The 14,085-nt window shown below is 39.8% G+C and overlaps 2 protein-coding genes across 2 annotated transcripts; one reads left to right on the top strand and one right to left on the bottom strand.

The window, feature by feature from the left end:
- Positions 1 to 11,101: 11,101 nt before the first annotated feature.
- LOC115256092 (putative nuclease HARBI1) lies at positions 11,102 to 12,462 on the top strand. Its single transcript, XM_062850816.1, has one exon. The coding sequence runs from the start codon at positions 11,605 to 11,607 to the stop codon at positions 12,451 to 12,453; it is 849 nt and encodes a 282-aa protein (XP_062706800.1). The 5' UTR covers positions 11,102 to 11,604; the 3' UTR covers positions 12,454 to 12,462.
- A 45-nt stretch (positions 12,463 to 12,507) lies between these two features.
- LOC134287820 (uncharacterized) lies at positions 12,508 to 13,579 on the bottom strand. Its single transcript, XM_062850815.1, has 3 exons — positions 13,006 to 13,579; positions 12,735 to 12,949; positions 12,508 to 12,675 (listed from the first exon to the last, which is right to left on the bottom strand). The coding sequence occupies exons 1-3, from the start codon at positions 13,577 to 13,579 to the stop codon at positions 12,508 to 12,510; spliced, it is 957 nt and encodes a 318-aa protein (XP_062706799.1).
- Between the last annotated feature and the right edge of the window lie 506 nt (positions 13,580 to 14,085).

Raw genomic sequence — 14,085 nt, forward strand, 5'->3', positions numbered from 1 at the left:
AGTGAAAATCAATTTATGGCCGTATAGCCTGTCCCAGATCAATGACAAGTCCAAGCTCGCAAATAAACTAGAACTTGTGTAAATATGTCCAAAAAGGAAAACTTCATTAGAAGATGTGCCCGGAGGTAAATAATTAGGTTGGGGAATCAAATTTTAATAGTACCGAAGTAGTAATATATCGTTCCGATTAAAATTATAATGATCAATCAGGCAAAATTTAATATGTTTTTTTAACATAAAAAATACTTACGAATGGTTAGGAAATGGGATGGAGGGTGGTTTGAGGTGCCCAATAACTGGTCTACATAATTTATGAAAAATCTGCATGTGCACATGTGGCTAAACGAGGCACGCGATGCCTCTGCCAAAAATATATGAAGAAATGTATTTTTTGCAATAAGAAAAAAACAATCTAAAAATTCTTTCTCAAAGTTTATTTGACATATCATATGTAGGCGAGTTACAGTAAAAAAATCAGCTCAATCGTAGCATTTATTACGGAAAATGAGATGTGTGAAGTGAGCGACGTTGCTTAAAAATAGAACAAAAATCGATTTCAAATCATCAACCTTGTATGGAAAGTCGAAAAAATTTCCGCTCTACTGTAATTTTTTTCCTTCGCGTTTTCGAACTCAGGGCATGATTCTACACCAAAAATGATCATCAGCTTACCGAGTTCAAAAATGCTGTAAACTAGTGTAATGGTATCATTTGACTAAGACTGAGCATAACTTTCTCTATTTTTACACTCAATTGCATTATTTAGTAAACCGTAAAATGTTACATTCCGGGTGCCGACCAAGTCGCAGACTCATATGACCAGCTATCACGTGTTCTTGTTTACAAATTCGAACAAGACGACGCTTGCATAGGCGTCGTCATTTTGACAAGCGTCACTTTCAGTTTGACATTTGCGACCACTGGCCTTTGAATTGATCGTTTTATTTCTCCGGTCATGTGCCGAGCTCGAGAGTCACGTCAGTTCGTCGGTGTCAGCAGTATAAAATATAAATTATGATACTGAATTGCATAAAATTTAATATTTCTGGCGTTCGATTTGAATAGGTCGTATGTTTGCTGTGATTCCTATGTTGATAGGACCTAATCAAATCGAACGCCAGATTTGTCACTAAACAAAAAAAAACTCTGATTACTTCGATAACTAGAACTTAACCTGATACATAGTTGTAAAACTGACAGGTTTACGTACGATGCATAAAATACAAATCTAGCGTAACATTTGAAAAGGGCCTATCTGCAAAATGTAAACAAACCCGATTTTTCACTATTCCTATCAATATCTACCTAAGCTACCCCATAACACCTTAATCAATGCGAAAAGAGCTATTTTACCCGTCTTTTAAATAAATTTCAAAAGGGCCTATCTGAAATTGAATAATCTTTTAGGGCCTAACTGCATTCAAAAGGGCCTAACTGAAAATTACCTTTCAAATCAGATAGGCCCTTTTGTAAATTTTGATTATTTTTCATCTTTTCCAATATTTTTAGTAATTCTTTGACTTTCTCTGAATTATCGATGCAAATAAATCCAAAATAATTCAAATTAGCTAAAATAAAGAAAAAAATAAAAGGGCCCAACTGAAAATTATCCCTCAAATCAGAAAGGCCCTTTTGTAAATTTGGGTTATTTTTCATATTTTTCAATAATTTTGAGTAGTTCTTTAACTTTCCTTGAATTATCAATAATAATAATCCAGAATAACTAAAATTAGCCAAAAATAAGGAAAAAATAGAAGGGCCTAACTGAAATTGCCAACGATAAAAGGGCCTAACTGCAAGGGCCTAACTGATTTTGAGATTGTAAAAGGGCCTATCTGCCGTCCATGTTCAAAATCTATTATTTATTGGATTTTTGCTATAGTATAATGCAAATAATGCACAGAATCATAAAGTAGACTTCCTTACGTGTCAATGGATGGAATAAAACACCTAAAAAAATCTTTCGTTTTCAAATAGGATTAACTAATCTGGAAGGTAATCTTCTCATGCGATTTTCTCAATGTTTACGTTTTGCAGTTAGGCCCTTTTCAAATGTTACGCTAGAAATGCAATAAAAAACTGTGTTTGCTTATTGTTTACCAAGATTACTCAGGATTACTCATGATTATCGTACACTCAGCGAAGTAAACTTATGAAATTCATCAAAATACCTTATGAAATTTGACCATAACTGTAAAGCAGTGGTGCCCAAGTTAGAGCATACCGCGGGTCAAATTGAAATTTTTCCTCAAAGCCACGGGCCGCAGAATAAAAATCACCTTTTCAGTTGATGTGACCTTTCCATTGTTGTTCTGGATTTGTGTAAAGGGAAACAATAATTTTAGGATTGGAAAATCATAGATTTGTGGATATTCTCGGCAAGCATATCTTGCACTCTAATCAGAGTTCAGTTTGACTTATTCTTGTGTTAAAAAATCGTATTCAAATCATACACGAAGGATGCTGCAAATAGTTATTATCTGATTCAAAGTCAACGAATAGCTTAGACCACACAGCGGATCGTTTTTGATTATGCGGGTGTTATTATGCCTCCAGTAGAAAGTACTGGAAGCAGGGCTGGTAGCGAGTCACTATTTAGTGACTTGGTCACTATTTTCGGATCAGTCACTAAAAAGTCACTATTTTCAAGATGTTTCAACTAAAGTCACTTTTTTTCTTGAAAAGTCACTATTTTCAACTATTTTAATGTTTTGTGGCAAAGCATCTAGTCAGAGAGATAAATAAGATTTAAAGTGATAAAAAGTGCAAATCAAGCATTGAGAGGCTGGACTGTGTTAGCAAATGTATCAATCGCCTATGTAGAGTGACTGATTTTGATTCGTGGTATTGTTAAGTTAGGTGTCTTTATCGGAGAGATTTCCAGTCCAAAACTTTTTCATCTATTCAGTGGAAGTGTTGTCTTTTCGTCCAAGATTCATGCGACTATTACTAGAAACCATTCTTTCCCATTGAAGTTTCTGGTCATTCTACAGTAAAGTGAATGTTTTTGAACTATTACCGAAACAAATATAGGTAAAAAATCTAAATAAACTTGTAATGGCATCTTCGGAAAGGATTTTGATTAAGTAAAATAGGAATTGAGGAAACATTTGCCAGAACTCTTGAAGACATTTTCGGCGGAATTAATGATTGTCGATGTAGGCCTCGAAACATGCTCTTGTATGACGTCCATGACCATTTATGCATGAATACATGCAGGATTTTGGCAAAAATCACTGAATACTACTTTTGCAATTTTATCTTTAGCAAAAGCTTTTGTTCCCTGGGCTTGGTTTATATCTTCCAGAAAGCATTGATTTTCGTCATATGACCATTGTGCTTTGCAGTGTTGATTGGTTGAACTGAATGTAGATTCAATGGTAAATTTTAAAATCAGATAATTCAATCCTCTGATATAGTGATTCCAATTATACTACGGCATAGTGTAACGGTATGTTGTCGAAATCACTTATGTACCGGGAAAATATAATTCCAAGCTGGTGAGAATATTACCACTGAGGGGGGTTATGAGCCCAGTCAGACCCTTGATGGGACAATAATGTGGGATAGTATATGGGAATACCATTGAAGGTGGTAATAATCTCCGAGGCTTATGAAATCCGACAGGGCGCGTGTATTAGGCTGCGGATCTATGCTAAGGGAGATCAGTAGCATCTGTTTGTTATTAGTAGAACAAAATGCCGTTCTATGAAAACGCAGTGTGAGTGATCTCCTATGGTGCTGTAGTACTATAAATGATCTCATTCTCTGTGAATTCTAACTTTGGCTATCTAGTCAGTAAATAGTAAAATTATTAAGATAGCTTAAGAGCTAAACCTTAAAAGCATACATTTTCTAAATATGACAAGGTTTTGAAGACAAACATGAGATGAGTATCAGATTTTAATGTTTTAATGAGTCATTAGCATAATCGTATGTGAGACATAGGGTCATGTCGAGCAATTGATTCAGTACTACAAATCCACGCGGACAATTTCATTACAAACTATTGGTTTTCGTCAGTCTTATGACGGAAAGGCTCAGCTATGCTGCAAATCCATATATTAGAGTCCGTTCATAAACATATAGACCGAACCCTCATAAAATTTTGCCCATGCAAAACCAAAATTGCATGAAGTTACAACTTTGCCTCTCCTTATGAAGTATATGTGATTTATGAACGAACTCCTAGTTGAATCAAATTAATGGATTTTTTTCTGGGGCACCCATTGGGTATCACTTCAATAATACAAATACCGCTAACTCTTCTGTAGTTTTCTGTAGTTACACTATCCATTTGAAGATGTATAGTAAATAGTAGTAGTTCATATAACCAATATCTATATAACTTCCTCAATCCTTATTATTCGCATGGTTAATTATTTTATGAACAATAATTTTATTGACGAATCCGATTTAAAATATTTGAATAGTAATTTTTGTGAGGCCATATTAAAATAATCACTATCATTATCAATGAATGCTATCCACTCAAGATCTTCGCTACATTAAATTTTGAATTACTGGAGGCTTCACTTATTAACAAATTTACAACAAACACGCTATAACAGTATCTAGAGAATCGTGGAGGGTGAGAAACCTGAACTAGTAGCAGTATTCATATAGATTAACAATAACTATATTATTTTCAATCATTGCAACATTATACTAATATGTGCGGGCCGCCCATTTGCGGAGTTGTGCGGCCAATTATTCTCTTTCCATTCCAGAAACGACCGTTTTGAAGCAAGAAGTGTCCTAATGGCCAACACAAACGGGACTTGTCCGAAACACACAAGATAAGTACAACAATTTTATAATCAGGCACCCAACTCTTTCTATTACTTTGCTAATAGATGATGCAATATGCATACTTCAATATCAATTATTTGTTTGTTTGCGCCTTTATTTATGACACTATTGAAGCATTCGTGTCGCCGCGAAATAGTTTACAATTTATCTTATTCACATTTTTCAATTCACTTTAAAGTATCTAACACTGCTTTTACAATTGTGTATGTAAACTTGTATCTTAATTATGTTCATTATTAATAGTAGTCTGATAATCCAAGTCTAGTGATTTTTTCCCAAGGAATAGAAAGAGTTGGTGTCATAATCAATACAATACTTGAAACTGGAAACTCCTTATTTCCCCCTATGGGTTATAGGGAGGGGCGGGACATTCGAGCCTACTCATCAGTGGAAAGGACTTGATATGCTAATCGGTTTAGCATAGGGCAGATACAAGTCTACTGGTAGACGTATCGCCCAGCGAAACAACGCAGATTGGCCACGGCCCGGGGGTGCGTTGATTATAACAGAATAACAGAATTTATCTTTAGCAAAAGCTTTTGTTGAATTTCTGATGGTATGATTTCTGTAGGTATGATAATCTAGTTCAACGCCTGGAAAAATTTCCTGATAAAATTCTTTGACGAATGTTTGGAAAATAAATCTTCGATATGATACCTTCCAGTAATCTTCAACATTGGGCACTATTTTTGACAAGAGTTTTTTTCTGGAACATCGCCAAATACTGTTCTGACTATTTTGTTTTGATAAACTCAAATATGGGAGTTTTTGAAGATGGCAATTTTGTTGAAATTAAGTTTTCGTCAATAAGCGTTGTTTGTAATCCCTCAAAAATGCTTGAAATGTATACGATAACAAATACTACATGAATTCTATCACAATAGTCTAATCAATTTCTGTTTAATTTACATGAATTCTATCACAATAGTCTAATCAATTTCTGTTTAATTTTTACCTTTTTATAGTTTCGAGGGGTTTCTCGCAAATAATTTCAAAGAAATTTGAGCAATTTTTCATAAACCTGCCTACACATTCAATGTGTCACATTGTCTATTTATAAAAAAAATAAACTCTCCAGGAATTTTTAAAAGAAATTTCGTATCCCAAGTATCGTCATTTCCTATCAGGACGATATAGAAAGAAAAATCTTTCATTTTGCATTTGTTTTTTTTTAACTTCTACAGAAATTTTAGCAAACACCATTCCATGATTTTTGTCCGCAGTGAATTGAGCAGAATGCTCTTTCAAATAAGGCTCAAGAATTTTACCCTGATTTTTTTCTATAAAATGCAAAGGAAATATATGCAATAGTTTAGGAATTTGTTCAATAAACCTCTGAGTATTTCATCTCAAATTCTTTAATATATCAGCTTTAACTAAAAAAATGCCAGGAACTTGCGCCAATATTTCCACATTGAGGTTCTACTGGAACCGACTAAAAAGAAGCTGTATTTGCCAACAACCATTTTCGTTCATTTACTTAATACATATTTATCTAGTTCTGCACAATATCTGCTAACAGTTGTATATTAACACATGCATTTTTAATAATTGTTTGTGGAAAAGGTTTTCCTGGAAATGTGTTTTATGCGGTACTCCAAAGTTTTCTGAATCAAGTTTGGCTCACAATTTTTGGTTGCTAATCATAGTTTTTTGCCAAAAGTCACTATTTAGTCACTTTTTTGCCATTTGTAAGTCACTATTTGGTCACTATTTTCGTGAACTTGGTCACTAAAATAACTATTTCAACCATCAGTCTTTGCTACCAGCCCTGAGATTCCCAGAAGAAACTTTTGGATTCTTGGAGAAATCTTGGAGAAAATAGAGGGGCAACTTCAGAAATACTAGAAGGAACACCTACAGGAATTCGGGAATTAATTCCAGTAAGAATCCCAAGAACTCCTAGGAAAACCACTGAAGCAACTCCTGGAGAAATTCTGGAATAAATTTCTGAATAAAGTGCGGCTTCTCGTTGTGCTTCCCATCGATGATGATGCTGTTGTAAAAGGGCCTTCGCCGAAATTTCCATTGAGCTAAACTGCAGCAGCAGCTGCATATCCAAGTTGATTTAGAACTTGTCCTTGTCGGTCCGCGTGAACTCACGTTCAGAATTTAACCTTGATTCAGCCAACATACATTTTTTACCTGGGCTGCAAAACGGTGAGTCGATAAGGAGAGCGTCCAACATAGCTCTGGTCCTCACAAGTTCCTACCTCATGCTTCCACGGGTCAAGCGATGACAAAGACCGCCAGCTAAGAGTTGTGTGCTTAGCTGGTAGTGCAGCCTGGGCACTGTTGTCCTTCTGACTTCAGCTAGATTGAGGAGGTACGATCCGAGTGTCTGTTCACCAAGGAGGTGCGGCTCGAACAGCGTCTGTTCTGGCATCCAGCGGCTGAATAAGAAACGCTGCACCACGCCCAGCTAGATCCAAGGTGGTAGCCCCATCAGCGTGGTCGTCCCAGTGTTGGTTGGGACGTTAAACAGAACTGGCACGATGGTCCTCCGGCGAGACAGGAGTGTTGGCGTAGGCCCAATAAGCCACCCGCAAAAATCCCCATTGCGAATAACATAGGAGAAAATACGACTCGATACAATCGGCAAAGACCCACGCGACGAAATAAGGACTACGATTGGAAACTTGGAACATGGAATTGCAAGTCACTAGGTTTCGCAGGATGTGACAGGATAATTTACGACGATCTACATCCCCGCAACTTCGACATCGTGGCGTTGCAGGAACTTTGTTGGACTGGACAGAAAGTGTGGAAAAGCGGGCATCGAGCGGCTACCTTCTACCAAAGCTGTGGCACCACCAATGAACTGGGAACAGGATTTATAGTGTTGGGCAAGATGCGGCAACGTGTGATCGGGTGGCAGCCGATCAACGCAAGGATGTGCATGTTGAGAGTTAAGGGCCGTTTCTTCAACTACAGCATCATTAACGTCCACTGCCCACACGAAGGGAGAGCCGATGACGAGAAAGAAGCGTTTTACGCGCATTTAGAGCAAACATACGATGGCTGCTCGCCGCGTGACGTGAAAATCGTTGTCGGCGACATGAACGCGCAGGTAGGAAGGGAGGAAATGTACAGACCGGTAATCGGGCGAAACAGCCTGCACGCCGTATCGAATGATAACGGCCAGCGATGCGTAAACTTTGCAGCCTCCCGTGGTATGGTAGTCCGAAGCACCTTCTTCCCCCGCAAAGATATCCACAAAGCCACCTGGAGATCACCCGACCATCGAACAGAAAACCAAATCGACGAACGAGATCGCGAAGCGATGGAAGAGCTGTACCGCGCTAAGGACACACGAAAGTTCTACGAGAAGCTGAACCGCTCGCGCAGAGGCTTTGTTCCACAAGCCGACATGTGCCGAGATAATCACGGGAATATTCTCACGAGCGAGCGTGAGGTGGTCGAGAGGTGGCGGCAGCATTACGATGAGCACCTCAATGGCGACGTTGCAAGTACCGAAGGTGGCGTGGTAACCGATCTAGGAGTATGTGCACAGGACGAAAGACTTCCGGCCCCTGACCTTCAAGAGATTGAGGAGGAGGTTGGCCGGTTGAAAACAACAAAGCCGCTGGAGCAGATCAACTACCAAGCGAGCTTCTAAAATACGGTGGAGAAGCACTGGTGAGAGCACTACACTGGGTCATTACCAAGATTTGGGAGGAGGAAGTATTACCGGAGGAATGGATGGAAGGTATCGTGTGTCCCATCTACAAAAAGGGCGACAAGTTGGATTGCGGGAACTACCGCGCGATCACACTACTGAGCGCTGCCTACAAAATACTCTCTCAAATTTTATGCCGCCGTCTATCACCGATTGCAAGAGAGTTCGTGGGGCAATATCAGGCTGGATTTATGGGTGAACGCGCTACAACGGACCAGATGTTCGCCATCCGCCAGGTGTTGCAGAAATGCCGCGAATACAACGTGCCCACACATCACTTGTTCATCGATTTCAAATCGGCGTATGATACAATCGATCGAGAACAGCTATGGCAGATTATGCACGAATACGGATTCCCGGATAAACTGATACGGTTGATCAAGGCGACGATGGATCGAGTGATGTGCGTAGTTCGAGTATCAGGGACACTCTCGAGTCCCTTCGAATCTCGCAGAGGGTTACGGCAAGGTGATGGTCTTTCGTGCTTGCTGTTCAACATTGCTTTGGAGGGTGTAATAAGGAGAGCGGGGATAAACACGAGTGGGACGATTTTCACGAAGTCCGTTCAGCTGCTTGGTTTCGCCGATGATATTGATATTATTGCTCGTAAATTTGAGACGATGGCGGAAACGTACATCCGACTAAAGAGTGAAGCCAGGCGAATCGGACTAGTCATTAATGTGTCGAAGACAAAGTACATGATGGCAAAGGGCTCCAGGGAGGAATCACCACGCCCGCCACCCCGAATTCATATCGACGGTGATGAAATCGAGGCGGTTGAAGAATTCGTGTACTTGGGCTCACTGGTGACCGCCGACAACGACACCAGCAGAGAAATTCAGAGGCGCATTGTGGCAGGAAATCGTTCTTACTTTGGACTCCGCAGAACTCTACGATCGAATAAAGTTCGCCGTAACACGAAGTTAACCATCTACAAAACGCTGATTAGACCGGTCGTCCTCTATGGGCACGAAACATGGACCCTACGTGCAGAGGACCAACGCGCCCTTGGAGTTTTCGAACGGAAGGTGTTGCGTACCATCTACGGCGGAGTGCAGATGGAAGACGGGACGTGGAGAAGGCGAATGAACCACGAGCTGCATCAGCTGCTGGGAGAACCAACCATCGTCCATACCGCGAAAATTGGGAGGCTACGGTGGGCGGGTCACGTCATCAGGATGTTCGATAGCAACCCGACTAAAATGGTTCTCGAGAGTCATCCGACCGGTACAAGAAGACGTGGAGCGCAGCGAGCTAGGTGGGTCGACCAAGTGGAGGACGATCTGCGGACCCTACGCAGAGTGCGGAACTGGAGACAAACAGCCATGGACCGAGTGGAATGGAGGCGGCTACTATGTACAGCAGAGGCCACCCCGGCCTTAGCCTGACCGGTAAGGTAAGTACATTTTTTACCTTCGGAAAAGCACCAAAATGGACAAAACTTTTTTGTTTTTAGACGGATTTTGATGAACTAAGATAGTTTGTGATTTATCCGCTAGGTGGCGCCTAGTGTTAAAAAGTAAAAACACGTACATCTTGAAACTCTAATGAGCTGGAAGTGTGCCGTTTCCAGAAAAATGGTTAAGCAAACGAAGAACTACCTGAAATCGTCGGCTTGGGCTTGAGATTAATCCACTAGGCGGAGCCATTGGGAAAAATGTACAAACCTGTATATCTCAGAATCCTGATGAGACAGCGTGATACCGTGTTCGTCAAAGTTGTTCAGCAAGCATAGAACTATCTGACAGTTGAGCCTAAGGTTCAAGGCTAGGTGGTGCCTAGTAGTGTCAAAAAATTCAAACAAGTATATCTGAAAACTCTTGAAGTATACCGTTTTTAGGAAAGTGGAAGCTCTCAGTTAATAATTGTGGAAATGCTCAGAAAATACTGAGCTTTGTCCCAGCGTTACGCCAAAAATAAGTACATAGTTCTACCTTGAAAAAAAAAAAACAGATAGAAGATCCTAGAAAAAGTAACAAAAATGATGCAAGCCGCATCAAGTTTATTTTCATATCAGGAACCTTAAAAAATGAAACGGTTTTCACTTCAAAGCTCAAGTAATCTCTGTTGCTGTTATTACTCATATCTGCCGCATGGCGGAGCCGATTTGCGATTCAGCATCTTATTGAAGCGGCACATCTCCTGGCAACAACAAAGACATTCGATAGAGAACGGAGTAACACGCTTATCTTGCGATTCTTGCATGACGGTTGATTGAGCAGGGAAGCTTCGATTATCTTTTTGCTCTGAACGCTTGTTTTGTGCATATTTACTTCGGGCAATATTCTTTCAAGGTTTTGATATTGTCTTAGCTATCACAGAACGCTATGGATTTGAATCACAATCATATGCGCAACGAATGGATTATTCTTTTGATCTAGTGTTGCAGTACGATTTATCATAACGAGTATGTACATATTTTCTACACGGGTGAACAACACCGGAAAATGATGTCACATGTGAATCTCACATTTCCAGATTGTCTCTGACCTCAACCGAATGAATTATGTTTTACTCTACTCTACTAAAATTAAAACTAAAATCAAGCCAACATGCTAACGTTATATCTACGTAGGACGTCGTAGGAATGTTCCACCAGCCAGCTAATGGCCCGTATGAATAAAAAGTAGTAATCCACATTTTACTACAATTTTAGTAGTATTTACTACAATTGTAGTAAAATGGTATGAATAAAAGATTGTTTACTACACTACAATTTTCGAACAACTACTTTTGTGGAACATGTTCATCGTGTGGTATGAATAAAAGTAGTAAATACTACAATTTATTTGTAGTCTGCTCTGGAGCATGCTACAAAGTTGTTTTCAGCGAGTGGTTTTGCAGTCAATTCAGAAAAAAAAAACAAGATATGGCTATGTTTATGAATTTGAGTGAACGTCGTCAGAAAATTTACGTAAATAGACGCAACACCAACAGTGACAACTACAGAAATTTGTATCGATTTACGGAAGAGAACGTTGAATGGTTGACCGAAGAGTTTTTGGCTAGCTGTTCCGAAACCCGAGGAGGAGCACTGAATCGCGATAGAAAGATGCGTACATTTCTTCGCTATATTGGCGACCCCGGTTTTCAGGTAATAAATTTCAAATTATATGGTGAAATTGAAACGATTGAAGCCTTATTCTATCAATAATATTCTATTCCAGGTTGGCGTTGGAGAGGTTATTGGTATTCATCAAACCACAGCATGCAAGACTATATGGGATGTGTGTCAGAAAATTACCGAAAAGGCAGACCGTTGGATTCAATTTCCTAACTCAATTGAGGACATGAAGCGTGCACAGGTTCTTTGGTCAAAAAATCACAAGTTCCCACAGGCAATTGGCGCAATTGATTGTACTCATGTTCTAATAATGAAGCCGCATGACCATGGTGACGAATTTGTGAACAGGAAGGGGTCTGCCTCTTTTAATATCCAGGCAACTTGTGATGGTAAAGAAGCATTTACTTCCATTGACTGTTCCTGGCCAGGTTCTGTACATGATTCAAGAATTTGGAAAAATTCGGCTATTCATAACATCATGAATGAAAACTCTTCTGGCGCAATTCTTTTGGGAGACGAAGGATATGGAATCGCACCGTGGTTGATGACCCCTTACCGCAATCCGGATATGCCACAGCAAATGAATTACAATAAAATTCACAGTCGTGAGCGGGTGGTGATTGAGCGTGTGTTTGGTCAAGTTAAAAGACGTTTCCCTATTTTAAAGTCCAAGATACGGATAAGGACCGACAGAATTCCAACAATAATCTTAGCCTGCTTTATCTTACATAATGTGGCGAAATATCTCGGAGAAGAGGAATTTGAAGACGATTCGGCGGATCTACGATTGCATGTTGCACCAGCAAATGAGAATAGAAACGACACCATCAAAATGAGAGGCGATTCACGTCGAGATTTGATTTCACAGTTTTTATTCGATAGAACAAATGTATTATAACATTTTTTTTTTTCTTTTTGAATTCTATTCTGAATAAAATCGTTTAAAAAAACATTAATCTGTGGTATTCATGCGCATTTCAATGTACTGGTCTACTTTAGTTAAGGTCTCTCCCATTCGCTGGTATACAAGCCGTTGTTCTTCAAACACTTCCAACTGCTTCAATAGTACGTGGCGTTGCAGCTCTACTAGGGTCAGTGTTGATGTTGTTGGAGTTTCATGCTGCAATTAAACAAGCGTTAAACATACCAATAAGTACAAAGATTATAAATGAACAATACCTGTTGTTTAGAGCGCTTCTGATGTCTTTTTGGTAGTACTGGAGTTGCATTTAAAGAGGGAGAAGCAACCTCTCCTTCGAAATCTTCCGGATCCGATGAAGCTGGTGGAGCATATTCTGTGTCTTCCACATTTGGGTCTTGTGGCGCGGATGGAGGGCCGGCTGAAGTAGATGAACCAGTGTGCACGCCACCTGATGCACCGGCGGAAGTACCATCTATAATAAAGTTTTGTCATTTTTACTGTTATTTAAGCGTGAAAATTGGTACTTACATGACAATTTGACAACTGTCGGGTTTTCTTCTGCACCCATCAGCTTGAAAAAGATCTTTTCTCCCTCGTTGAGTACAATCTTTTTGTTTCCAGTCGCCTTCAAATCTGTTTTGGATTTGATACGGCTCTTCGTGTTATTAATTTTCTTCAGAATCTGCTGCTCTGTGGCTTTGACACCCTTCCGAAGAAGGATGTAGTCAATAACTTCCTGCATTGCCTTCTTCTTCTTAATCTTCATCGCCGGTGTAGCAGCCTTCTTCAAAAGCGCGGATCCACAGTCTGCCAATGCTGTGCTGAAAAGGACATCGCTGATTCGGTTCGGGGCAAACTGTTCCTCACCTTCAGCCTCAGGTACATTTGCATCCACCGGTGCATACACCGTCTCGTTGTCTTCCATCAATTCCACTGGATCATAATCGATCGGGATGGGTGGCTCCTCGATTGGCTGCACATTCACTTCGTCCACAACGCGTGATGAAACGGGTGCACTGATGAATCGTTCATCGTTTGAATCATTCACGAATCCGGGGAAAAAATCCTCCGAATTCATATCGCGGAAATATTTGCTAGCCATTTTTCAGAGTCCAAAAGATGCACCAAACAACGCGTGTAAACAAATATTTGACATAACCAAATATTTTGACATCTTGTTGTTGTAGTAAGTACTACATTTTTGTTTTCGAATATAGTATTTACTACTATGTTCGAAAAACTTTTTATTCATACCAAACCAAATTTACTACATGTGGATCATACTACAAAGTAGTAACTACAAAGCCTCGTTTTTGCTACTTTTTATTCATACGGGCCAATGTCCGGCAGACCCCGAGATAAAAACGTGTCAGCCGAAAACTTTTGTCTTTTGTCACTTGTGGCTTGTGGTGGGTATGGCTCTGACTGGGACACCATCCCAGCAGCATCCACATTGCATTTCTCCCCAAGTAACCATGCTGTTGAAGCTGTACGTAGTGCATATTTAAAGCTAATATATTGGCATGCATTGCCCTACATTTATCATTGAAGTTGAATTAAAGTGGCAAGTGGCGCCACTATTGCTGACTTACGATTATACTGGTATAA

Source organism: Aedes albopictus, chromosome 2 (genome assembly GCF_035046485.1).
Source record: "Aedes albopictus strain Foshan chromosome 2, AalbF5, whole genome shotgun sequence".
Lineage (NCBI taxonomy): Eukaryota > Metazoa > Arthropoda > Insecta > Diptera > Culicidae > Aedes > Aedes albopictus.

What these genes read in the sequence shown, in the direction of transcription:
- LOC115256092 (XM_062850816.1), top strand. Translation starts at nt 11,605, where the DNA reads ATGGTGAAATTGAAACGATTGAAGCCTTATTCTATCAATAATATTCTA.
- LOC134287820 (XM_062850815.1), bottom strand. Translation starts at nt 13,579, where the DNA reads ATGGCTAGCAAATATTTCCGCGATATGAATTCGGAGGATTTTTTCCCC. An exon ending in GACAGTTGTCAAATTGTCAT is followed by an intron (nt 12,950 to 13,005) that starts GTAAGTACCAAT and finishes ACTTTATTATAG; the next exon opens with ATGGTACTTCCGCCGGTGCA. An exon ending in AGAAGCGCTCTAAACAACAG is followed by an intron (nt 12,676 to 12,734) that starts GTATTGTTCATT and finishes GTTTAATTGCAG; the next exon opens with CATGAAACTCCAACAACATC.